This window comes from Perissodus microlepis, chromosome 11, assembly GCF_051167445.1.
Source record: "Perissodus microlepis isolate ML-2025 ecotype Zambia chromosome 11, ASM5116744v1, whole genome shotgun sequence".
Lineage (NCBI taxonomy): Eukaryota > Metazoa > Chordata > Actinopteri > Cichliformes > Cichlidae > Perissodus > Perissodus microlepis.
The window spans coordinates 7,588,306-7,615,444 of NC_140471.1; the positions used below are offsets into that span (position 1 = coordinate 7,588,306).

General features: G+C 40.6%; 1 protein-coding gene across 4 annotated transcripts in view; it reads right to left on the minus strand.

Annotated features, from left to right (window-relative positions):
- vps13b (vacuolar protein sorting 13 homolog B) overlaps positions 1–27,139 on the minus strand; it is a 298,568-nt gene that overhangs the window by 170,000 nt on the left and 101,429 nt on the right. For all 4 annotated transcript variants that reach the window (XM_084942710.1, XM_084942712.1, XM_084942711.1 and 1 more), the window contains 2 exons: positions 4,426–4,535; positions 2,099–2,231 (listed from right to left, as the gene is read on the minus strand). In XM_084942710.1, the coding sequence (XP_084798836.1) occupies positions 2,099–2,231; positions 4,426–4,535 (243 nt within the window). The remainder of the gene's footprint in view (positions 1–2,098; positions 2,232–4,425; positions 4,536–27,139) is intronic.

The window sequence follows — 27,139 nt, forward strand, 5'->3', positions numbered from 1 at the left end:
AAGGAGCCTAAACACAGTAAGAGTCAACATAGTACAGACTATGAAGAGTTTTTCATATTAATTAGGACGGACAGACGGACAGATAGATATTAGGGGTGCAACAATACTCATATCGATATTGAACCGTTCGATACAGTGCTTTCGGTTCGGTACGCATATGTATCGAACAATACAAATTTTTTAATTTATTTTATCAACTTTTCTTCTGACGATGCTGTCTGTGTTGAGCGCTCAGTGGATCTGCGTTCGACTACTCCGCCTAGGCTGCACTGTCGAGTGCAGATCCACTGAGCGCAGCGCAAGCTAGCAAGACAGAAGCTAAGCTCGTTGCAACATGGCTACTGCCTCAACGCTACCCGAAATTGAACCTCCCCCACCCTCATTCAGATCTGACGTTTGGAACTATCTTGGTTTTCATGTGAAGTATGACCCTGATGGTAAGTGCATCATGGACAAAAGTAAAACAGTATGTCGGATGTGCCACGCAATGCTCAATTGGTGGGAACTAGTGCGTTAGCGCAGTTTGCTCGTTAACGTGTTGACGCCGTCCAGCCCCATGCACGGGGCGATCCGCGGTAACTCGTTAACGGAGATTTGCCGAGTTATGGCGTTAACGTCATTTTAACGAGATTAACGCTGACAGCACTAGTGGGAACACAACGAATATGACTGCACATTTACTCCGACATCATCCTAGTGCAAAGACAAGTGGAAGCAGACAAAAACAACAAGCATGCATGCTACAAACTTTACCCGAGTCATTTAGACAGCCGTTAGCACATGATTGTCCTTATGGGGACCTGATATGTTTAATATGCTGCTGAGAATATAGCCCAGAAGAAGCGTATAGCATAGCTTTTATTTTGGAAAGAGCCATTTCTCTCAAATTAAAAAGGCATGAACATTTTTTTGTATCGAAAAAATATTGAATCGTGACACCAAAGTATCGAACCGAACCGTGAATTTTGTGTATCGTTGCACCCCAGACAGACAGACAGACAGACAGACATACAGACATACTGGGGTGGCACACTAAAAACAGAATTTCCAGTTTTATTATGCTGTTGTTAAATATGTGTTACTTGAAAAATGGCAAAAAACAGAAAGAAAATTATTATATCCCTAGTTAATTTTTTTTTGAAAATAGGTACATATGAAAACCAAATAAAATATTAAAATCTATAATAATATGTTTAGTTCATGTTTCAACTCATTGTAGGGTGTCTTCCTCTGTCTTGTGCTCATGTTAATATAAAATTATTTAAAAAATGATAAAAACACCACTTGTTCTCTTCATTTATACTCCTTGATGAATTGCTGATAACCTCTTTACCTGTCCTAATACCACCAGCAATAACCTAACATCTGATACTGTTGGTGTACTTTGCAGAAATAATAAACCCAGTAGGCATTTTCAAGAAAAGATTCATATTCCTTTCTGTCTGTCCCATCTATGCATCTTTTACCAAAAGTTTCAGAGGTACCTGCTTAGGACAACAGCTTTATGGATTATGGAAGAATCACACACAAACAAGGAGTGAGTGAGTGAGTGAGTGAGTGAGTGTGTGTGTGTGTGTGTGTGTGTGTGTGTGTGTGTGTGTGTGTGTGTGTATAGACTTAAGGCATTCATTTGTGTGTACTGACAAATCCATGTACTCTGCAGACTTATGTATGTGCAGCAAATATGTTTTTTTCTGAAAAGGGGGTCCTGGAAAGTGGAAAACTGGCATAGAGGGAGGCTACACATAGCCAAGCCACTCATCTCTTCTGGGCATGAAGAGCCACAGTAGTACTACCAGAAGAGAAAAACAGAGGATGACATGTCTGGAGATGTGGTGTCCTGAGAAACGGGTTCACTCAGGTGTCAGCACATTGTAGCATGTTATGTAACAACATAGCAGCTAAATTCAGTCCATACAAACAACATTACTACTATTAATATACCAATGAGAAACAACTAAATTAAAACACTGAATTTAGTGACATGTGGCATAGCCTGTTTCCGTTACGTGCATGACTTAAAGTCATGTATGATATACATTTGCCAGTGCAATCATTCATTATATAAAAAAGCACATACTAGAATTGGTCAACCTACCTGTCACAGTCTTAGTTTTGACTGGGCTGCTGGCATAGTCTGAGGCCTGATTGGAAGATTGTTTGACCAGTGGTGTGCTCCCTACTGACACCTCGTCCTCTCTCCTCTTGGCCAAAGGAACTGCACCAGGATTCTGCAAGGACATCAAAGCATGAGCACCTATACGGCCATGGACAGGAAAATGCTGCGAATGTAAAGTACGAAGTTATTCACTTCTTGAAGGGAACAATTGAGAGATTTAGTCAGCTCTCAAGATCTCTGTTAATCAGGAGAAACAATAAATAATGCAACTAAAGACAGAGATACAGGCAGAGAGAGAAAAAGAAAAATGCAGTGGAACACAAAACCGGACTCCAAGACCAACAAGGACTAGTGACAGCTCCCTGCTTTTTTTAAGCAGTCTCCCATGCAGGCCAAACACACACACTCACACACTGCTGTCAGTGAGATGACTGAAAGACAGAGGAGTGGAAGGTTGTTCTGAAATAAGGAAACCCCATTAGCATCGGCCAGCAATACCAATCGGCTATGATGCAGCTGCACAAGGCCTCAGGCCAAACACGTACTGCAGCCTGTGTAAACACGCACGCACGCACGCACGCACGCACGCAGCTGCTTTTCAGTGACTAGGTTGGGACCCAAATGCTGGTTGTGGTTAAGATTAAAAATGCCCCCCTAAATTACATTAGCAATTGAAGCTACTGACTAAAGTATGATGCCAAATCTTTTCTAGGTTCTTGAAACTTTGGATAGAGTAAAGAAAATACTGCAGGTTCATTGCCCAAAGTAGTGTTTGACTAGAAAATTATCTGTGTTGACAATTAGATCTTTCAGATCGCTCTCCTTTGTATCCTTTGTATGCATGTTTTTTATCATTTCATTCCATATCTCTTCACTGTGTCTCAAAGACACCCCCCATGCACCTCCTCCACTGTTAATGCTAATCATTTCTTCAATACTCTCATTTGTCCTCTCATCAGCCTTACTTCCACTTTGGCTTTCTCTATGAAGTCAAAAGTTCTACTCGCACACCTGTCACACAAAATGAACTTCCTTCTCTCTTTGTCCATACCTGAAAATGCCCCCCTGCTAGTCCTGTTTTCCTTATTTTCCAGCATTTCCTGTCATCTCGACCCAAACCAGTCAGTGTCCTTTCCACTGTCCTTCACATGCTGTTGACTGGCCTTCAGATACAGGCCTTGTCTAATCCAGCAAGGCCTTGAGAAGTGGCCCTGACAGGCAGCTGAGGTAGACATTCATACAGAAACACACACACACTGGCTGCAGCATGTCTACATAGACACACACCAGCCCATGTTGTGTATCCTTCACATTGGCTGTAGTTCAACTCATAACATGTGTTTACCCCCTTACAGTAACAACATCTAGCACAGGGGGCTGGTGCAGTTAACTCCTGCTCTTTGTTGAATACAGACATACATCTTTCAAAACTGCAAGGGGCATAAAACAGAGCAACTCAGTGGGGGGGGGAAAAAGCATAATATATTCATTGACAATATATATTTATGTGGCTTTATGGGGTGAAGCTGTGCTATATCCCAGGCAATCACACCAAGAATGTCTATAAGTGTGCATGAAATGTGTGCACAGAACATTCAATGTCCATAACCATCACTATGACCCCTGTCAAATAAACAGAGAGAGACTGGATGGAAGACAGGGAGCAGAACACATGGAAAAAGGTAGCTGGGAAAGAGAAGGCAAGTCTGAAGGAGGAAGAACTACAGACATTTACATCCACTTCAGTCGATTAACTAAACTAAGTGTGTGAGTGCCAGCAGTTTACAAATGCCTGTATAAAGGTGGAGTTCCTTATGAGGATGGTAGTTTACTTACTTACTTTGGTTACAGTGACTGTAATCTGTGCAGAACTCAGATTACAATGGCACCAACTATGCATTTGTCCACCAAATGGACATAGAAATAACACTTCAAGATAAAGTAGAGCTACAAGTGGTGTTTGTAGCTGTTCACATTTTTGAGTAACAACCCCAATAATGCTCAGATTATGGCAGACAGATTCTATATCCTCTCTTGCCCAAGAATACCTCGGGATCCAACTCAAGAAGGAGTTCCAAAACATTGCTGCTCTAATTATTTTATTATATCTTACTTAACTTTTATTTATACAGGTAGTCCAATTAAGATTCAATGTCTCATTTACAAGAGAGACCTGTGTTTCCCAGCATTACTAGGCTGTGATCTTGTTGTGACTTCAGATAAGCAGCAGAAAATAGATGGCTAAACTGACATTAGGCCTGGAAGAGAAACTGACAGCCTGTCTGAGAAGAGACTGGATCAAGTACCTGTTGCTGTTGTCTGCTGCTCACTCTGTGAGGTTGATACAAAAGCCATGTGCAGAAGATTGGGTCCACATTGATAGCTATTCCCTGGACACTGACCAGCAGGACTGCACCTGGAAAAAACACATACAGAATCAGAGTTTTAGTAATATAACACAGAAGACAAAGAAAATCAAACCAATGATAAATTGCTATGTTCCAAAAAAAATAAAATAAAAGACAGCAAAGTTTATCGTCTACATCTGTTTGCTTTTACAAAATGAAATTTGCTGGAGACCAGTTGTTTGACAGCGCTCAAGCCATTTTTTGAAGATGTTTGACTTCAGCAATCAATATGACCTAGTCAACAGAATCCAGACTAATGTGGAGACTATGCGAACATGGACAAAGTTCTGATACTGCAAACTTCTGCAAAGTAAAAGGAATACTGATGTGCAATCAGTGTAAGATAATATAATCAGCAAGTTAAAGTGGCTTGAAGTGAATCTTCTCACATTGAGTGTCAGGTTCCTCCACTGATGTACATAATACAGTCCAAATGAACTGCTGGTGGGTATCGAGCCCGCTTGCTGGAGTGCAGCGAGGAGGACAGTTTGTTTCAATTGCGCTGTTCAAAGTGGTATCAAGCTAAGCCAAGAATAACATTTTCTTTTGATAAATTTCTATGAAACTCAAGACTTTCTCTGGGTTTTGGTTTACTCTTAAATAATAATCTTTACCAACAATAAGCGGACCCTGAGGTAATGCATTAGGATCCTATCAATAATGATTCCCATGCCGGCAGGATTAGCATAAGGTCTCTGGCGTGCCGTGAAACGTCCCAGCATGACGATGGGAGGATGTTTCAGCTCTAGAAGGACTTTCAGCAGTTTAAGAGAGCTTTGGACAAGACCCGAGTCTTCTGTTTCAGGCCCTGAGGCAAGGTTGCGTGTGTGTGTGTATGTTTATATTTCACCTCCAACAAAGCTTGATTACCTGCTGCTTTGCCTAACATTTTAGTGTCTCCAAAGCATGAACAAAGCTGAATTAGAACCACCCATTCCCCAGCATTTGTGTGCTCACACACACACACACACACACACACACACACACACACACACACACACACACACACTTTTGTTACACTAACTTTGTAGCTTGGCAGAAACAACTCCCTCTTCCATTATTCCTGTGAACAATACAAATAAAACTGTTCTAATTTGCTGCACTTTTACAACATTTAGTGATTTATAGCCTGTGAACTTGTGTATGTGTGCGTGTGTTTGCAGTGCAAAGTAAAAGTGCATGAGAGCAATGTGAAATGTCTTTGTGTTCATACTGTCAAATATGTGGCCGTGTGTGTATGCAAGGTGTGAAAGCTTTAAAACGTACATCCACAATATAGTATTTTATAGTGTATGCACAAGTCAATACTAGGCTTTGTGCGTATAATTATTATTCACTGGGTGCAATTTTATTCCTCAACCATGATTTATTACTAGTATACAATCCTTTCTGGGCAAAGGGGAAACATTCTCCTTGGATAAAGTCAAACTGACTCAGAGTTCTTCCTCTATTGCTTCATCTATGCATCCATCTTCCATCAACTCCATCCCAGTGTTTTCACTGTTTCCTCATCCACCTCTCTCCCCCTCCTGATGAGGAATCATAACCTCAGTCCTGTGGCTTGAACTTCTATACCACACTGTGGCTTCTTAATAGGCTCTGGCTGTGGCTGTAGTTCTGGGGCCCAACTTCAAGTGGTTTTGCTGCAGCTCAGAACAGCATGAGCTGTATAAGACCCAGAAGGCTGGGAGCGAGATGAATAGTGAAGATGTACTTAAGACCCTAAATCATGGTCTATAAGATGGACTAGCACATTTAGCTGAAATCATTCATGACTGCATAAGTCATCTAACACAGCAGATTAATTGTGTATGTAACATTAAAAGGATAAATTAAAAAAATTACTGCACCCATAGATTCATTCTTGACACAACTGAATTTTCATAAAAATGCCTGTGAATTTCACCCTATGCCAGATTCAGTAGAAAAAGCAGAAATAAACACAAATAAGTTTTCATTACTTATCAGATGAACTCAGCTGTCAGCTCCAGTTTTCCAGTTTGGCTGCTTAAATACCTGCTGTGAATTCCACAGCGTTTTCAGTGTTACGTCAGCAGCTGTAATCTTACTGTGGCTGTGCGTGATGTCTGCTTGGCATCTGTTCAGGACAGCCATGACCATGTCCATACATCACAGCACCACTCAAAAACCTCTCTTTTTAAGACTAACAGAGCAAACAATACTCCCCCCCCACCTGCCAGTTTGATGGTGACACAGAAGTAAAATATGTGTTGACCTTGCTGCTGAGGCTTTGAAGACCAAGGCTTTACAATACACACGGTGTTCTTGTTTCATCATTGTGTTGACATAACTACCAGAGAGTGGCACCTTCTTTGAAGCATGCAGGACCATGAATCGGCCCGGGGTGCTTAGAGGGTGACCTCGGCAGCAGGCTAACTGTTGTTTTTCTCCACTCTAACAGGGTGGCATAAGGGTAATTACAAAAAGTGATGACAATGATTACAAAGGTGTTTTTCTTACTTCCCAAATGAATCTTCAAGAAAACACCTCAAAACTCCTCAGTGGCCTAGATTCTGAAAATACATACAACCGCAAAATGTACACGCAGACGTCTGTGAAGACACACTTACCTTGACTAAACCACAGTGGGCCTATTAATGTCAAACGTGTTTTTTTTCTTCAGTGGCTTAAGACCAGTTGAGTTAAAAGTCAGCATAAGGCTGTTGGTGTTGTCTTACTGCTGCCTAGCATCAGGCCTCACACAGCCTGAAGCTACATTTAAGTAGCCCTGACTGAGAGAAGGCCTCTAATGTTTAAGCCCCATCTATGTTCTTGTCAGTCTCTGTATTTATGGATCTAAAATCCCACTAAACCTTCAGCCACGCATTTTTACATCTTCATAGTTTTTTTTTTAATCAGTCCACATGTTTATACATTGACTTCTCTGAATATAAAATCTGCTTTTGTTCAGTCACTGCAACCATGAAATTTAATCAACAGGGAGTGGTTAGGTCAGTGCAAGTTCAAAACCAAGTCCCACAATGGAGACCAAAGCCCTGATTGGGGGTTGCAGAGGGCACAGCCTCTCAACTACAGGGCAATGACCCCCAACATCAGAGTAACAGACAGGCAAGGTGGGAGGTGCTCTCCAATCACCCCCCCAGGTAGACAGTGGGGGGAGGATTCATGTCTCAGCCAGCTAATCGCCCCCTCAGAATCACTTCATTGTTGGACGGGAGGCAGTGCAGGGACCCTGTGTCCAGCTTCTCCAACAGAAAATAAATAAATATAGCCCAGCCCGCATCAGCCAGATGACTTCTGACAGGTTTGGTTAATTTCGAAGCCAAGTAGCAAAACAAAACATTACGCCAGCGTGCGGGGCCTACACTGCCTTTAATTGCTTTTCCGATGAGCTCATGACTCGAAGGTGTCCTGGAGTGAGCCGTGCAGTCCGACAGGTGTTCTACTGGTGTGTGTGTCAGAGAGAGAGAAAAAGAGAGTTGGAGCTGCTGACACCAATGAAAAGGGACTCAGCTGTGTGTGGGTGGGTGCAAGGAACACTGTTTGCAACATGTGATTGTGTGTGTCTCCTTATGAACACAAGTGTTTCTGTTTGGATCCATTTCAAACGAGCTGTCCAACAGTGAACATCCCCTGTAACCACACACTATTTAGCTCTCTCACACACACGGACTTTTCTGCAGTTCCCCTGCTGAGCTCCGACCCAGCAGCCCAGGGCAATGCCGCCACAGGAGCCCAGGGGCTCAGGAAGGACACAGGCAAGTTTGACTGGAAACAGACCCTGCTCTACGGAAAGCCTGCTCTCACTCTGCGCCAATTCAGCCCGGGACTGGAAGGTGGTATATACAGTATGTGCATGTGCATGTGCGTGCGTGCGTGCTTTTAATAGAATATATAAGGCTACAACCCTAAGTGGCCCAATTGCAGTAGCTTGTAGCTGACAGGCTAGACCCACCTCGTAAAGGTTGACTATAGCTGTGGGTACAGTAACGGTAATAGGGAGGAAGAAACTTGTAAAGTGACTAAGCCAGCAAGAAAATCAGGAGAAGTCAGAAAGAAAAAGGTGAACAGAGGCACAAATAAGTCTTAAAAATGAACTAAAAGGAAGACGCACATTCAAAGGAATCAAAAGACAGAAAAAGGGAGACTGAATAGATACTGAGATGCAGAACATCAGCAGAATAATGAAAACATGTAAGCGAAAAAGAGTAAAATTTAAAGAAGCTAGTTTCCTAATCTTTATGATAAGTGAGTGTCTCAGTGAGAGTCGGTCAGTGTGCCTACTCGTTATTCAGTATGATTTATGGAATCACTGAAGTGCGTCTCCATACAAGCAAAGTTCTGTAAACTGGTTGTAAGATATACATATAAGTCAGGATAAGAAGTAAAATGTTTATGTACAAAACTACTGATTCGCTATAGAATTTAAAACTCTAATATGCAGACATTTATAAAATGCATATGTGTGTCTCTACATTAGGACACTGTCTCTCAACAAGTACGTGAATAATCATGCAGTCATGTAGTGAGTACAGGGCTCATTCAGAGAGAGAGGTCAATCCCCGTTCCCACCAGAGGCTCCTTCTATCCCATCCACTGTGTTTTGGTGAGTCATTGTTTTTAGTTATAAACCCAACATTTCTCAGGCCAGCTGGTTTGTTCCAGAAAACGGAGCATGCTGTAGCTCTGTTGTCAGGACACTTCTGGGTGGTGCCTCAGTCAACAGTAGCACACTGTCCCTGTGCATGCATGTGTATGCTTCAGTGTTAATATGCATACATTTTATTTGCATCTAGACACAAAAGAGTAATTTCTAATTGTTCTTCAGAGTCAGGAGGATCTGAAGCAAATAAAGGTGCATTTCAACAAGTGAACGCAAGTGCATGTAAACTGTGATCAAGGCCACCACTCGTTTTTATCTACAATTTAGAAAGATCTTCTGTTGGGTGCCTTAAATATAAAACAGACCACACAGTAAACAGCTGACATTTGCACATCTATAGGGCATGTTGTAGATCAGCATGATATGGTGTAGAGGTCAGATGAGGGGGTTGAAGTAAGAGAAAAACAGCAGCTCTGTAAAGCTCCAGATGTTGATAAGAAGCTCTATAGTCATACATTTCCCACTTCTACTCGACTCCTAGCCTTCATAAATCCACTTCAATGCTCACAGTGTTGAAAAGACAACCAGACACAGCACAATTGGTGCCTATATCACTACTGAAACCTAACCAGCCCTGATTTGGAGTATTCCAGCTGTTGTCTCTTTTCCTGGTCTCTCTCACCAATAGAAAATGCTTATAGTCACGACCAAATGTGACCTGGCCCTTGTCAGCAAGATAGCTAGCTTTCTTAATGAGAGACAAAACAGACTTGGTCCTGATTGCATTAATGTATCATTACCATATCCATCATGGACATACAGTGCACTGTGTGAACTCTAAATGAGCCCCAGTATAATGTAAGGGGAACAGGAGAGACACTTCTGAGCTCATTAAAATAAACAGACTTCTGCTTCTGCTGCTGCTTTCCCACAGAAAGCTTGAGTTTTGCATACTTACCTTGAAAAGTCCTTATCACTGCTATCATTTAGTTGGCTCATGGGCTTTCTCTGCAGTTCAAGCCGAGTTCTTTCAGTTTGTCATGAGGAAAGGGGGAGTAAAGCATGTTAATGTCTGCCATTAGGTGGGGTTGCTTCCAACTATTTTATATGAATTACACTAACAAATTGAAAAGGCTATTTGCAAATGGCAAAATGTTAAGTTTACGTGAAATTGCAATTATGTTATACTCTCGAGGCTAATAATGTCCATAAAAAGGAAGCATATTGCCAAGTAATGATGTAGGCCAGTCTTCATACAAATAGTAACAACCCGGGGAAAAAAAAATTGGAAACAGCCTCCATGTCAAAAACACAGCAACTCTTAATGATGCTCACAAATCAAAGTAAGCGTGAAGCTGAAAGCAATATGTAACACAGAGCAGAAGAACTAAATAGCTTGTATATGTACAACAAACAGCAACAACAAGAAAGTCATTTCCCAAGGAATGTGCAGGTCACCTTCAGTCCACCATCTATCCTATGGGTGTGGGTGTGTGCGTGTATGTGTGTATCAGTTATCTGGCAGTGGGATGGCCTTTTTGTCTCTCTGTACAGAAACTGACCCGCTTTATAATCCAACTATGTTTTAGATTTGGAACAAACATCCAGATGACAAACACTCAGCCCCATCTTCTCCAGTTATTCCCCTTCAGCTCACTTCACAGCTCTCAGCCTTCTAAAGAGCATGCAGAAAATAAGGGACAAAATGTTGCCTTTATTACTTTCAAGCCTTTCCAACTCTCTGCAGCTTAGTTTCCCCCAGTCTCTCAGCTTGGCCTCTTGTCAGTTCAGTAGACTAAGTAATGATCTCAGTGACAGATCAAAGTCTTCTGCCTAAGATCTGCGTCGCTTGGGAAGCTGGGAATGCTGCTTTTCAGAAACTGAGATTAGCACAGTAATATGTAGACGATCTTCTGTATCTGTCTGTATGTTGGTATGGCTGTCATCCACTCAGCTAGTTTGAATATTTCTGTCAAGCAATTTGTCTATTTACTGCATGAATTAAGTTTAGTGCCTTTGAAATACTCTTTCATTTTGGCAGCACTTGAGGTGATAAGAGTCACTGATGAGACATTTTTACATTACACTCCTTAGAGAATAATAAGAGAACACAGCAAGCATTAAAAAGTGTTTTCCATGGATGCTCAGTTGGTTACTGCTCATGTTGCTACTGTATTCCAAAGAAATCTGTACAGCTGCTGCCAGAAATTGTTGGGGGGTTGGGGGATTTCTTCCTGGTAAATTGTACAAAATACAACGTAAAATCCTTTAGCACACAGAGAGAAAACTGGGATTTTCTTTAGTGGAGACAAATAAGTTCACTCAAGTCAATTATATGACTATTAATTTACTAAACATGTGTTTTTACAGAGAACAAATCAGCATGTTTGCCAGTGGATCGGGGCTTTACAACAAGCAGTTAAAGTTAGTCTCAGTTCTTCTTTGCAGCTGCCAAGCAATCAGTGTAACACTTTGTGTTAAAATTATGAAATTGATAATTTATCACTTATTCTGAATACAGTCTTTATATGAAAATATGTGCTTTTAATTTATCATCATTCACTTTTATCTACTTGGAATCAGTGACATAAAAGATGTATACGCAAGTGCGTTTTGCTCTGTTCTTAACCCCAGTAGTTCCCATTAGTCCAATCTTATACTTTCACTCCACACCTACAGCTGAATGATGAATACAAAAGCTGGATAGAGGAATATAAAGAGAAACACGGGGATTGGAGAGTTGTTTATACAGAACAGTTAATATCTCTTAACCCCTTCTTCACTCTCTCTGTCATTAGTTTCATCTTCTGCTCCTCTTAGTTCCCCATCTGACTATCCACCCCATCCTCTTCTTGCTTGCCACAGTAGATTGAAGATTACTACTCTTAAAGACATAGTCTTAAGTGGTTGCACATTTGAACCATTTAGCAATTTGGTCTAATGGTTTCAGGATGAGCTATTTTTGCTGCTATGCAGGGTTGAATGGATAGGGGGATGAATGGGTGTACAGTATATTAAAATGCTAGTTCTGATTGGCTGCATTTCCTTATCCAGGAGGGGGTCACTGCAGTGTCAACGCTATGAGGGATGAGCTCAAGCAGAGATAGGATGATTACAACTGAACAATTAGAAGCTAGCAGATGTTGAAAAATATTCCAAGACACGACATTAAAGGGAAGAAAAATTATATACGGCTGTTTTAGACACATGATGATGTTTTCGAACAGTAAGCTTGTGGCTAATGTGGTATACTGGGAATCTTTTTGGTTGATTATGACAGACATACTGACTAATATTCTCTCACTGGCATATAAGGTAAACCCCAAACCTTCACCCTTGCATGAAAAGACATCTAGATGACAGTAAAGACATGTAGTTTTGAGTGTGCGTGTTTCCTGGAGCATCAGAGAAATCACCTTTGGCCTGTTATTAGCCACTGCTGAATGAAGCCATGATTTGAACACTCAGCACCAACAGGAAAGTAAAGGCCAAGTGTGTGTTTTGTTGTTGGAGGATGTCACTCCTGTCTGCACACGCACACACTGATGAAAAAGAAGAAGTGTTTATACCCACCAGAGCCCTATTAAATACAGTCAGACATCACACATGCAGACAGGCATGTACTTTTGCACACACGCATAAATAAAGGATGCTTAAGCCACCTGCGACACAGGACTTCCAAACTACAATCAGCTGCCCTACATTAACAAACCATGGCACAAAAGCAGCGATGAATCAGCTACTCTAAACACATGTGAAATGCTCTTCAGATCAGCTTCTTGCAGACCAGTGGGAAAAATAGGGAGGGGAGAAAGATTGTGGGGGGGGGGGGGGGGGGGGGGGGGCAATGAAGCAATGAAGAAGATGAGGGTGGGAAAAGGGGACAAAGAAAGGAGATGGTGGGAGTGAAAGGAGAAAGGGAGGGAACTCAGATGAGATAACTGAGACAAGTCTTTAAAGGTAAAAAAGTAGCAGCAGCAATTGCAAAATAGGCTGCTTTTATCCTTCAGCCTCAAAGCTGCAAAGGACACAGACACCTTCTTAGTTGAAAGGACACATACTCAATGTGACTAAGATCCTGGTTTATGTCTATGAACACATAACCATGCTATGGTGACAACTCATTTCCCTTGTTCTATTTGTTTTTCAGCTGATAAAAACAGAAGGGATAAAATACTCTCTCTGGCCATGAGTTATCCTCCTTTTGTCTTATTTCACTGTGTGCATAGATTCAACAAGGTGCTGGAAATATTCCTCAGAGATTTTGGTCCATATTAATATGATAGCGTCAAACAGTTGCTGCAGATTTGGCACCTGCACATCCGTGATTCAAATCTCCCCGTTCTACCCAAAGATTCTTTGCTGGCTTGCGACCTGATGATTTTTGGATCATTTAAGTATTGTGAAATGATTTGTTATCTTGCAGGAAGCAACCATGAAAAGATGAGGACACTGTGGTCAGGAAGGCATGGACATGTTGAGCAAGAGTACTCAGGTGGGAATGGGGAGCTTAAACAATGCTCACTTGGTACTAATAAAGGGCCCAAAGTGTCCAAAGAAAATATCCCTCACCCCATCACACCAGCAGCAGCAGCAGCAGCCTGAACTGTTGATAAAAGGCAGGATGACTCCATGCTTTCACACTGCTTATGCCAAACTCTGATACCACCATCTGGATGTTGCAGGAGAAATCCAGACTCCTCAAACAGGCAATATTGTTTTATCAAATCTTCAAATTTTTCAATTTGTTGAGCATGCGGAAAATATAGTTTCAGTTCCTGTGGCACCCAATGTTATCTTCTGCTGCTCTAGGTTTGATATGTTGTGCATTGAGCGATGCTCTTCTGCATACCTCATGCAGTAGAACATAAGGCCATTTGAGTTTTTATCAGCACAAACCATTTTCATCCAAAGAACTGATGTTCACTGCATAGTTTCTCTTTTTTAGACCCCTCCCTAGAGACAACTGCATGAGAAAATTCCGTTTCTGAAATACTCAGACCATTTATTATAACATTAATGTTAAAATAACTGTGATAATACAACAAGAAAACTACCTCTAAGCCATAGCTGTTCAGTATTACATGCTATGATAGCATTAGCTAAAGCAAACTTAATATAGACCAAGATTTAGATTATTTGGATAGAATCCACACCACACATTTACTGCTCACACCAAGATTGCCAAGAAAAGAGGTTGTGATATATTTTCTTGTGATGCCATGTTATTGCGCAATTCACACCTTCATAAATCTTGTGGCCTTACATCGACCTGCTCTTTTCCAGATACAGTTGCCTGATAAGCTAACGAAAACAACTTTACCCCCACCTTCAACATGCCAGTGTACCCAGGGCCTGCATTTATAATAAAATGTATCATTTATATATAAATTGTTTGTATTCACACAGCCTTCACTTGTATAATTTATGCGAACTGACCAGGACTCACTTAGCTATTTTTAAACTTCTGTGCTGTTAGTTTCCAGGGGGGGGGGTGGTCATACCTGAGGGAGTAACAATTTTACATTTCAAGTTCAGAGTTCAAGATGTCTACTATTATTAGAAACCCTATGAATATGGTGGCTCAACTTTTGATTATGAGCCAGAGGAGGTTGATGGGAGCTAATGTCTAGTGGCTATTAGTGTCGGGAACGAGTCCTTTCATCTGCAGGTCTTGTATATGCTGTGAAGGGAAGAGAGCAGTGCCGGGGCTGGCTGTGTTTACTGCCTGTTTATCTAATGGGCATGTGGGGGGCTGGAAGGCCATGAGAGGTCAAACCACACACAGCGAGAGGAGCCTGGGACCCCCAGAGGACCACTCAAAGTGATGAGATTATACAACTACTGCTTGGTCTATGACTACTGCTGCACACACACATTTGTAGTAACAGTCTGGCTGACACACGCACACTTGACTCAGAGTGATGATAGTTTATTACTACTGTGTTGAGACTAAGAGCCCCAGGGGCAGGAAGATGAGTTGAGGGTTCCTATGGACCTAAAGGCCCCCAAGGCAAAGTGTGGAAAGCACTGCTCTGAGGGGGCCAAGTATGTATACAATATTTTTGCTTTATATCACACACACATTATAGTGCACTGAAACACATGCATAACTTACAGTGAATATTTACATACCAGCTGTGCAGGACCAGATGCATTATTTAATCATATGAAAACCACAAATTCAAACACACAGGGGAAAAAATAATGTGTTTACTGTGTAAAATTCAGAAAGCAGTAACCTTAATCACCAGCATCAGACTACAAGTTTAACGCTGCACAGTAAGTAAATATATGAGGGAAGTTTCTTCCATAGCAGCTTGTTATACTACTGCCACCTGCGTGATCTCAATCTTTAGTACCGGCACTTGTACAGAGGACTGCTTTGTCCCTACAAAGGGAAAAAGAGAGTTGGGGATAGTTAGAAAGTCGCTAGCAACCAGCAAATCAAAGGCAAGCAGTCTGGTTTGTTTTCTCACGGTACAGGGGCTGAGTGGAAAAAAAATTACAAAAAAACGGCTAGATAAAATAAACCTTTAATTTGACTGAAATTGGAGGCAACAAGCACTGCTGTAAGAAAAGGCTGTGAAGTGTGATTTCTTGCGGTTTGGGTTAATCCTGATTGAGGAGCCCCTGAGTTGAAATGTCAGCAATATGAGACTAAAACAAAAATAATTACATCCAAGGTTAATGAACACAACTGCCTGAGGCAGTAGAACGAAATGAGAGGGGGCAGTGAGAGAGAAAAAGAGAAGGTTTACGAGGAAAAAAAAGATTGAGAGTACGCTAAAGAAGAAGTTTAAATTTGCTCTCATTTCTCAAAGAGAAAGGGTCAAAAACATCTTGTAGAACAATAAATTGCAAATGATCGAGCTGGTATTGTGATACAGGACCATCCATCCCAGTCTGTACTCTGCCCAGGGTGCCGTTACCTGTCAAGGTTAACGAATTGTATGGCTAAAAGGCGAGCCATAAAGTTTGGCAACAGCATACCTTCCTTTTAATCTACTGTCATGCTGTACTACTGCCACCTGGTAATAAAGACCAGACAACAGGCTCAAATGAACTGATCTCTCTTTCAAAGCCCAAGACCATCTCTCTTTCATCCTGCTTTCATCTTTACTGTTATGTCTACACATTCTATCTAAGCTGTGTGGGGAGCTGCCCATTACAATAACAGTGGTCGATGGTGCTAGAAGGCACCTGCACCTTGTACTGCTAAACCTTGTCTGTGTGCATACTCTGTATATGAACGTGAAATAGGAAATTAGTGTTGGATGATGGGCATGCAAGTGTACATTTTTGGTATCTCAACAGTATGTAACATTCATTCATATTCATTTATTGTCATAAGCAAGTATTGTTTACACACACACGGCCAGCAGAGTGTGTGTGCACCTTAGGACACTCAAGACATCTCGCCCTTTTTGTCTCATCCTGGACACCTGGCTGCCCAGTGCACAGCTGCTGGAGGGGATGTGTCCAGGCAGAGAGCCTCAGAGGATAAAAACACAATCCACATCAAAGGAGTTCCACTGGTTGAACATGATTATCAACCTTTATCCCCTGAGTCTACAAGTCCTCCCTCGACTCCAAGCATCACTCACATAGGATGGGAAGTGAGGGGAGATTTGCTAAATACAAGCTGACCACAAACTGATATTACTCATGTCTTCCTTTACTCTTCTGACTACTTCTCTTTGTTCTGCACTTCTTTAAAGACTTTTACTATAAACAGGAAAACACAGACAGATAGCAGGAGCCTCACAACAATCTCATCCTATTTATACTATCTATGCATTAATGGCAAGTTCATGCTATACTTTTAATGATTTGAAGTATTATTTTGGTGAGGCTTAGATGATGTACAACGGCCACAGACAAATTACAGCATCCAATCTTTTTGCCATGGGGAATACACAACATACATTGAGTTTCCAGCTGACCGCTGAGAGAAGTCAGGAGTTAATGTCAATTTCGAGATTTCATATTTTGATAAAATTAAAATCAGCTTAGGTTGCAAATGATTCAAATTCAGTTTTTGGACCATTGGTGTAAAGAAAATTCTTCCAAAAACGAGTCAAGATGCAGATGAATTGATGAATATGATGATGACTCTGAGATAAATGTCAGATTTACTATTACAATATAATCTGTGGGTGTAGTACCTAAAGTTTTAAAAGGGTCTAGCAGTGGGAGCAAGTCATTAGTTTCATGTTTCCACTTCTTTGGTTCTTTTTGTTTTTTGCTGCATAAAGACTTTAGTATGGAAAATGTGTGAAAGAGGGTACTAGGATTTTACTCGTCAGCATCATGGAAATGTTGTGGATGCTGATGTCACACAAGAGAAGAGATGGTTTAAAAAACTGACACAGGTCAGCTACTTTTCAATTAAATTAAATTAGATTCACCTTCATTTATATAGCGCCAAATTACAACACCAATCAAGTCAAGGTGCTTTAGATTGTAAGGTAAAGACCATATAATAACACAAAAATTTGCTTATATTGCAATAGTGCTAAAACAATGCCAAATGTAGCCTTCACTTTTGCTAATTGTGATATAAAGCAGAAAAAAATAATTGCGGTGATGTTTGACTGCCAGTAATCATACATTCACCTGCAGGCAGGCTCTATAACCTCAGGTAGCTGATGAGTTATTGTGAAACAATAATTATGAAAGACCATTCTGATTTCCAGGAAGTACTCTAACCCTCTTTCCACTTCATGTATTCGCAGGTGGTCTCAATGCCAGAATAACTTTTCTTTTTTTTTTGCAGTGTGTCATTTTGGAATGACTTTGATTCATTTTGTTTTCTTTAAAATAAGTAACTGTGTTATAAATTAAGAGCATTATGTTACATTAAACAGTCTTTGCAATCCTGTTCTCATTCGCTGGCAACTTATCTACCTAACCCTCCCCAGAAGCGAGGGGAAACATTATCTGAGTGTTAAGACTGTCTTACTTTCACTGTAAGAAGACGGGCTAATATGAATCTGGTGATGATGTGCTTTTGGGAATCCCACCCCTGAGCTGGGTGCAGCTAGTCAACTCTTTGAGCTCCAGAGGAGCGGAGTAATAAAGACCAGACAACAGGCTCAAATGAACTGATCTCTCTTTCAAAGCCCAAGGGATGGTCAACAAGGGTCCTCAGTGCATTACCTAACTTTAAAAGATTCTGTTCAACTTGTGTTTTGGTTGCTGTGAGGTCAGGACGCTGAAACAATGTTAGATCAAACAGAAGATACTGTTGCAAAATAGGAGCTTTGCTGAAGCAAAGCATGGGAGACATGAACCTTACCCTCATGATGTCACATACCTGGCTCAAGCTCCGAGTCAGGAACAATGAGGAACACAAACTATAATCATAATTTACACAAGCATTGCAAAATGCATAACATTTTTTTCAGACAGGGCTTTAGAGTTAATATAAAAGCCATATTTACCTAGTATGTCCTAAAATAGTGGATTTGATTTATGGTTTCATTTTGTGGAGCTTCTTTCTCAGCTTTAAATTCATTTTTCGAAATATCATTCCAGATTACTCCAGATTACTCGAGTAACTACATGTAGTCAGTAGTATTACATGTAGTTTTAAATGCTGTATCCTTTATCAGGAACATGCTTGGCAGTTACTGAACACATCTACTTTATGTATCTTGTTGGAGGGGTAAAATATCACTTACACTACACCAGACATTAGGTATCACCACACATGGACACGCACACTCCAGAATGTAGTGGAATAAAAAAATATGCAGTCAATGCTGTGGATAATGGACCTGACGTCAGGCAGCCCTATAAACCCAGCTCAGGTGCAGGTTTATTTTTCTTGGACTTATCAGACAAGTCATGAAATAAGAATCTCACTGACGGACTCACAGCTAAACAATAAATCGCTACTCTCACTTTCAAAAACGTTAAATAGAATTGCTATTTAAATAAACCCTGGCATCTCCTCAGGCACGCAGGCTATCGTGCCATGTGACAGATCTCTCTGTCTCACACTACGGACCATGCCAGTGTATGTGAGGGCCAGCGCATTGTTGGTCCTCTGCTGGGGTAGAGAACATCTGGACAGGGCACGAGTGGTGCTCATTCACTGTGAATAAAAAACCTTTTCTTAAACACATTTAAATGTTTACTCATTCGCTGCTGAGTCATAACCAACGGGCATTATGAGGCTGAGAGTCGGCATTACAGAACTGATTACTTATGTGCCTTTGGGTATAATGAGCTAAACATTTTCAAAAATGCTTCATTACATTATATTACACAGCTGCATACACCCAGTTATAATGTGAGGTCTGGCAATGGCGTGTTCTTGGTAGACAGACTTATATACTGTGTATGCCTTATAGTTCCATGGATGCCCACAGATTAAGAAGCAAAAGCTCATATAAATGCTGATAAATAAAGATAACTGCTGGTACAGATGTACATTTTTAAATGTGAAAAGATCACACACGTAGCTAACTTTGATCACATCTCCAGATAAACTTTTCATGTTTAGGGTTTTCAGATGCAAAGCCTGCCCTCTGCTCCTCACCTCTCTCCAGCCCTCTTAGGTTTCGTCTCATTCCAACCATCATAAAGTTAGGGAGTGTGGACATAATCTGTGAAACTGCTGGCTCACCCCAATATGACCTGCTTCAAATACTTTAGTTCATCTGATTACATCTATTGCTGTCAACCACAAAGGAGCTGTGACAGGGGCACGCACATAACACATTATGTATCTTGCAAGGTAATGTACAACTGTGGTAAAAGGGTACCGAACAACAAACCATTCTCAAATTGCCAGTCAACCTTTACTTCATGCCATTCATTCAAAAGACAAGCAAAGTAAACAACACTTCTCTGCTGGGTGGCTCTCCTCCTCTACACCACAAAATACAAAGTCCACTGAGAACTTGCACTTACAGCCACCACACCTTTGTGCTGAGCTGAACCAGATGATGTAGCCTGGACACCAATAGGGCAGTCTCAGTCATTCTAGATTCATTTCTTGTCTTGCCTAACCTACAAGTCTTGAGGATTCTTTGGGAAGTGTTGGGCTAAAACTGCTTTCACACAGGGTGCAGTATGCGGGCCAGTCGCCACTTGGTTTAGCACATCGTACAGGGAAGCCACAGAGGACAAAGCAAAAAGGGAGCTTAAAAACCTTTAGTGAGATTTTAGAGAAACTCCAAAGCTTTAAAAAGATTCATAGAAACATATGACAATTTTAAGCAAAGTTATATTGCTGACCTACAACGAGTTACTTGACGTGAATGAAGCAGGTTAATTGCAAGAGCCTGATAAAAACTCAAATTTGCTCTATGATTCAGTGAATTTATACAGTTCATACACTCAATAACTTTTGAACTTGGATGTCATTATACAAGAGAACTCCTAAGCTGTGCTGCACGTTTCTTGCTACAACATATTGAAAATATTATGTGACAATGTGTGCGAGGACTCCTTAAGAAAAAAGTCCATTTACTCTGTTCAATCAAAAACCTTAGGACAAAAGCTGAATTTTAACATCTTGTTTCTAATGATGTAAAAGACCAATATAAATTACAGTTGGGCAAAAAAGAACTTTTTTTTTTTTTTTTTTAATTTACATTAAAAAGTTAACTAACATTTAAATGACGTTTAGCCTGAGAAGCAGTTTGGAGTTCAAAAAGTTCAATTTCTGTACCAGACTTTCAAGTCATGTCTGGTTCAGATTTCATAAAATACTACAGTAATATCACTTTGAACTCTAGCCAGTGATCTCAAGTAGTGATAATTTCACTGAGGAATATTTATGATTGTTAAAAAAAACATGGCTTTGTAAATAAAACAAGACCAAACTTATGAAAGAGATGCTCGAAGCTATTAAATTAACTTAATGTGGACACTGTTTCAAAATTTATTGTGAAAGAACAAGTGAACAAGTAACCTTACAGCAAAAATAATTTCATGAAATAAAAGTTGTACAAACGCCTCAGTTGACAAGAAACAAAAACTGTTATATTTAGAAGATCTGAAATTTTCAAAAGTCAAAGATCCTAGCGAGAACTGTTGACAACACCTGCAACATTGGCTAATGTACTTTTTGCTAAAATCATATTACAGACGGGTGACAGAGTAAGAAAAGGTATTAGGCCAACTAAAAACGCCACAAACATTGTCATTATTATTTCAGACTCAATAATATTCACTCATAATTATTATTGTTCTCTCCACTTGTCTTCATAAGCATATACCACTCTATCATTCTCTATTTTTTTGCCATCAGACATCTGGTCTCCCCCCCTCCCAACCCCACATCACCACCACCACTACTGCTGAGGTTTATTTGACTAGAAAATTACCCTACTCGTGTTTAACAAATCTCCAATATTGTCATCACCAAATATTTATTTGTAGAGGAGAGGAATTCTGAATGGCTACATTCCTTCTGCTTTGTGCATTTACACATTTTTTGCATGAGCATGCAGCCAGCCACACACACACAAATATACACAGCAAACACAAGATATGTTTGAGTGCGTTTCCACGTAGCACATTTATAAGGTGCCGTATGGTTTCAGTGAAAGTCACACATAATGTCAGACATAATCATGCAAAGGTTATCTGCATGATTGTGTCTACTACCTCTTGTTTAAACTACTGCAAAGTTAGAGGTGTGAGCCAAAGTAATATCCACAATAATATGAGGACCAAAGGTTTGCTAGCTTGCACTGGATTGGAATGAGATGAGATTGGTTTTGTGCACTTAATGCATCAGTGATTTTCATGTTATGCCTGAATAACACAGCTTTTTGTATGTAAATTATTATCAAGGGTTTTTTTTGACATTACCAGTAATTTGGTCTTCTTGCCTACTTATTTGTCAGCATTTTCTCTTTATATCAAAAACATTTCATTGCAATGACTATTTGATTACCCTTAAAATAATTTTACGGGTTTTAAAGAAATTATTTAATTACCCTTAAGTAAGTCTTTATTAAACCCCTTAACGCTTCACGGACTTGCCTATGTTATCCACACTTGGCCCCATTAAATACCACTTCAGCTTTATTTTAATCAGGCTGCACAGTCGGTCTCAAGACATTCAACTCGCTGACTGTAGCGTACCATCAAACTGACAGTGGGGAGCTCTCAAGCGAGACAAAACACCACAAGGGGGCAGTGATGTAACAAGGACGTGGAAAAGGTCAGAAAGAGTTTCTCATAAACAACAGTGAGAGCAGGGAGAGCAGAACAGGGAACACGGGGTGATAACTGAAGGGAAAGGAATAAAGTTTGGGTCGGAGAGATGAATGAGGGAAAAAAGAAACGGCAAGAGCAAAGTCAAATTATCAAAAAAGAAAAGAAAAGAAAGATGAAGGAGAAAAAAATATGAAGAATGGACAAAGTACAAAGGACCTCTATGGCATATATACAAATATTAAGACAGGAGGAAATAACACATAAGATTAAGGCCACGGAGTGACAAACAAAAGCAAGCTGCTCAAAAAGGAGAAAAACGGTCAAAGACGTCCCTGATATCAATCTCACGTAAGCTAAAAATGCTTGGGATTCATTTACACACATGACTTTTCCACTTTTTAACAAACACTTCAGTTCAGGAAACTAAACTAGAAAAAAAAACCTTTATCTGGACAGTTTACTAAATATATCTGTCTGCCACCACTCTTTGAATAGTGATGCAGATAAACACAGATGTGAAACACACTCAAATGAGAACTATTGGCCTCCCAGAGAGCTGCCCCACTAAAACCACAGATCCCAGAGGGAGGCGCTCCGGTATCTTTTAAGTGACCCATTCTTTAAACTTACTTGGAGATATTTTTACTAAAGAAGATATTTGTCAGGAAATCACTGCAGAACAAGACTTCTGGGCTATTGCTTTCCACACCATCGTTGGTTTGACCTGCCGACCACAACATTTCGTCTGTGGTTAACTCACAGTTGTGTAGATTTGTTTGGTTAGTTGCCCTCTTAGCACTTCATTTACCACTGTACATAAAAAGACAACAAATAACAAGACTGAGTCAGAGCATATACCTTGCTAACAGGTCACATGAAATCTAATTACACATTTCATAGTAACAATATCATTTACTTTTGCTTTTCTATCACACATTTTGGATCATATTCCCATTTTACGTGTGTACAATAATCTTCCAGCACATATGTACACACGCTGGCCCGCCTGTCTGCCCTTACAGCCCATACTGAACTCCACAGTCTCTGCCTCATACTGTTTTCCCCCCTGACTATGGGAGCTTGCAGAGGGCAAGCCACAAGGATGAAGAGCCTGATGACCAATGTAACACATGTGGCAATGCAAAAACACACACGAACATAAAAGTCTAGTATTTCTGAAGAACTCACAACCAAAATGCAGCCAATTTGAACTAAACTCACACTCACCCCACCCAGTGCTGTGTCATTCTGACAAAGCATGGCCAATAAACAGTTCAGTATAGTACAGTCACGCAAACACACAAAAGTGTAAAAATCTTTGGACGAAAAAAAAGTGCAAAATTTAAACAATTACTTATTAAGTATAAAAACAGATCACTCATTACTCCGCGTTAGAGCTTGTCTATACTCTCACACAGTAATTGGTTTTTCTGTGACATTTTTGTGTGTTCACCTCAAAAGCTGCTAGTAATTACTCACATGGATTAAACTGGAGACCACAAATGGCCGTGACGCTGCGCTGTTTTCAAGTTCCAAGTGGTGTTTATTAAGCTGATGTTTCAGGACCAAATGTTCACTGTCCATAAAGTGTAGAATTTTAACTCTGTGACGGTCTGCTGCAGTGGTTTCACATTAGTCATCTTTCTGTGATCTCTGTTTATCATTTGTATACAGAGCTCAGAATAACGTTTAGCATGATTCATAATAAATCATACAACAGGTTTGTCAAAATTCACTCTGGATCTATTTAAAGGATTCAGGATCAGTTACGGTATTTGGTCCATATTCACAAAGAAAATCTGAAACTCACTGCTGGACTTTTGACACAGATGGACCTACTACAGATGAGCTTAGAAGAAGGTTTAAATATGTAGTATGCAATGAAGCAGTGGTAATGGAGCGAGACTATCTAACCACTGTCTGTCCGACAACCGTCTCCAGCACCCCACTGCTCCTTCCCTCCCCTGGCAAGGTTGACCCCGTGTTCACACCAAGATAAGTGCAGGGGGACTCATCCATGCCTCTGAAATGCCCCTCTACATCTCTGACACCCCAGTAGCTCTCTGTCAGACTACTTTGTGTCCACAGGATCATCCTACCACCTATTGTGAAGGCACCAGCTCAGTGGATCTGTTGATTGTCAGGATAAGGCATCTTCTTTTTAACAAGGTCATTTCACCTCAAATCCCTAGATTACATTAGATTACATTAAATTACACTGGATTTAGGTAAGAAGACAGATTAAGGAAGCCTTAAAATTCTGAAATGAGAGACCACCTAAGAACTAATGGGCACCATGTAATGTACGGAGACCAAATATGAATCTAATTTTGAAATAGTGTCTTTCTTGAACACTGGCTTAGTCTTTCTAGCTGTTTTGGTTTCCCTTTGGCTGCAGAGGAAGCTCCAGTGAAGGTTTGTGATAGCAGAAAAGCACTGGTGGCTGATAAGAGAGGTGTGAACAGCAGTGTAAGCAAGCCATTGCAGGGGGTTGGAATGATTGACCGTCAGAGGTTAGAGGGTTACAAGACAAGAGAAGTGGACATAACAGAACTGTGCCGTGCCAGAAATGAGCTGAATTGCATGTGCAGTGGATCAACTGTTACTGTTACGAAAAGAGCATTGCAAAAATTAGCATACTTAAGACAATACGGTAGCCCACATCAATGATTTCTACACATATAAAGTTGCCAGTCACAGCTGGATATACTGAATATAGAATGAAGGAGTTTATTATTCAACAAAAGCATATCCACCAATCACAAACAGCACACTTGGTATACAGTTTTATAACTAGATAGAGCTTTTTTATGGCTGGGATAGGTGTAGTACATTCACCAAAGTACTAAAGTAAGTCTAAAAGACTACGATCGTCTAGGGCCTGATGCAACACTTCATGCAATTCTACAGAATCAAAAATCCACCATGTGACTTGATAAGGTCCCTTTGCTGAACCTCCCCCATCTGCTACTTATCACACTGCCCCCGCCCCAAACACACATACACAGACACACACACACGCACATGCACACACACAGACAAAATGTGGACTGGTATGACCTCTGACACTTTAATCAACGGGCATTAAAGAGACTCTTAAACAAAACTGACGCACTGCGCAGATTGGACTGACAGGGCGACTGGCTGGCTGGCTTAGAGGCTAAGTGGGATCCAGAAGCAGCGGCTCTGAAAGATCGTTGCCAACACTTTGGAGATTGCAGAGGTGGTGGGAGAGTGTTGGCCATCACAGGGTTTACAGATTAGCCTGGTTTATTAGTTCACTATAAGGATCTTCCACCCTTTAAGGTTTGTCACACGTCACTTTCCTGCCTTGTCCGTTTAGGCCCTGTCTAATAAAGGCAGGGTCTCTGTCAGTCAGACGCAGATGGAGGAGAAAGGGTGAGAGTGATTTAATGATCCTGTAATGTTGGAGAACATAACAAAGCCGCCAAAGCTCTATAACAAAAAACATCACAAATCTGTACACCCACTTGCGTAAGAAAAAACACAGAGACACACTCACCAAAGCACAATGGTTTTGTGCAGATTTTCACCACAGCGCTCAGTATTTGCACATGTCCACACAGATAAAAGACTTTTCCTTTTGAATTTTAATGATTTGTAACAAGCGGTAAAGTGACAGCATGTGAAAAATATGCAAAGTGCACCAGGAGGACAATGGTGCAGTCACAAAGCATGGCAATTAATCAGAGGGAAAATGAGAATTAGATCAATGTGTTGATATAGCTAGAATAAAGGAGAAAAAGTCTATAACTTATTCTGAAAGAGGGTAATATTTCTGATTCATGTTAGAGCGTAATAGTGACCAAGCCTTGGGTCAACTAACGGTTAGGCCACCTAAGGGATTTACAACAAATCCACAAGAAGTTACGTTTCTCTTAAAATCTTGAAACGGTGCTGCTTTCCTGAAAATAAAAATAGCAAATAAGTTTTGTCCCCAGATACAGGCCAGGGAAAAAAAACACCCCCATCCACCTTTTGTGTCAAATCTCTGCTATAAAACAATGCCATCCTCACAAATAGATTGTTTCTCTGAGGGCTTTTGATTTCAAATTGCTGGATGAAGTGTTGAATTTGTACTGTAGTGTGTTAGGGTTCGGCTTTGAAGTAAAAAATCTTAAAAATATTAGCTAAAATGAAATGCATGTTATGGTCAGTTGCTAAATATGTGTTTTTTACCTCCACATTACAAGCTGTGACAACATTAATGCTCCGCTGATCACAGACCCTCTGTTAGCATGTATAGATGCATTTATAATGGTGCTCTCCCCCTTAAAACAAAGACCAGCTAACACAGATTCAAACAACCTAGCTGGTCTCTGTCGAGAGATCATGCTCAGGTACTAGTTTATTTATCAAGCAACATTTGAAATAAAGGCTCTCCTCTTATAAAAGCCTGCTTTGCATAAAGGAGGAGGTCATCCAATCTCTATTTGAAGAAATGCCCAGAACTTGAAACTGTATAAAAGTCGATGCGAACAACGGCAAGCTTGCAGAGATTCTATTACTTTCAACAAACCAATGATTTGTTTATCAGAAATAATGATTTACAGTTTCCAAGATATCTCTTAGATATTACTTACTGAAAAAAACACCTGCTTTTATTTCCTGTCTTTAATAAGCACACAGTCATATCCAATTTTCAGTACGAGGTAACAGGCCTCCATGAATTCCAGCCTACTGCATGCAGCGCACCACACATGCAGCCAAGTCATCCATCTCTCCGTGTGTGGAGAAGCCGGCTGAATTTAGTGTCTGCACCTGGACAGGGATCTTCTGCTTGTCCAAAATCCAGGCCTCGCAGTGACACTTTAAAACAGA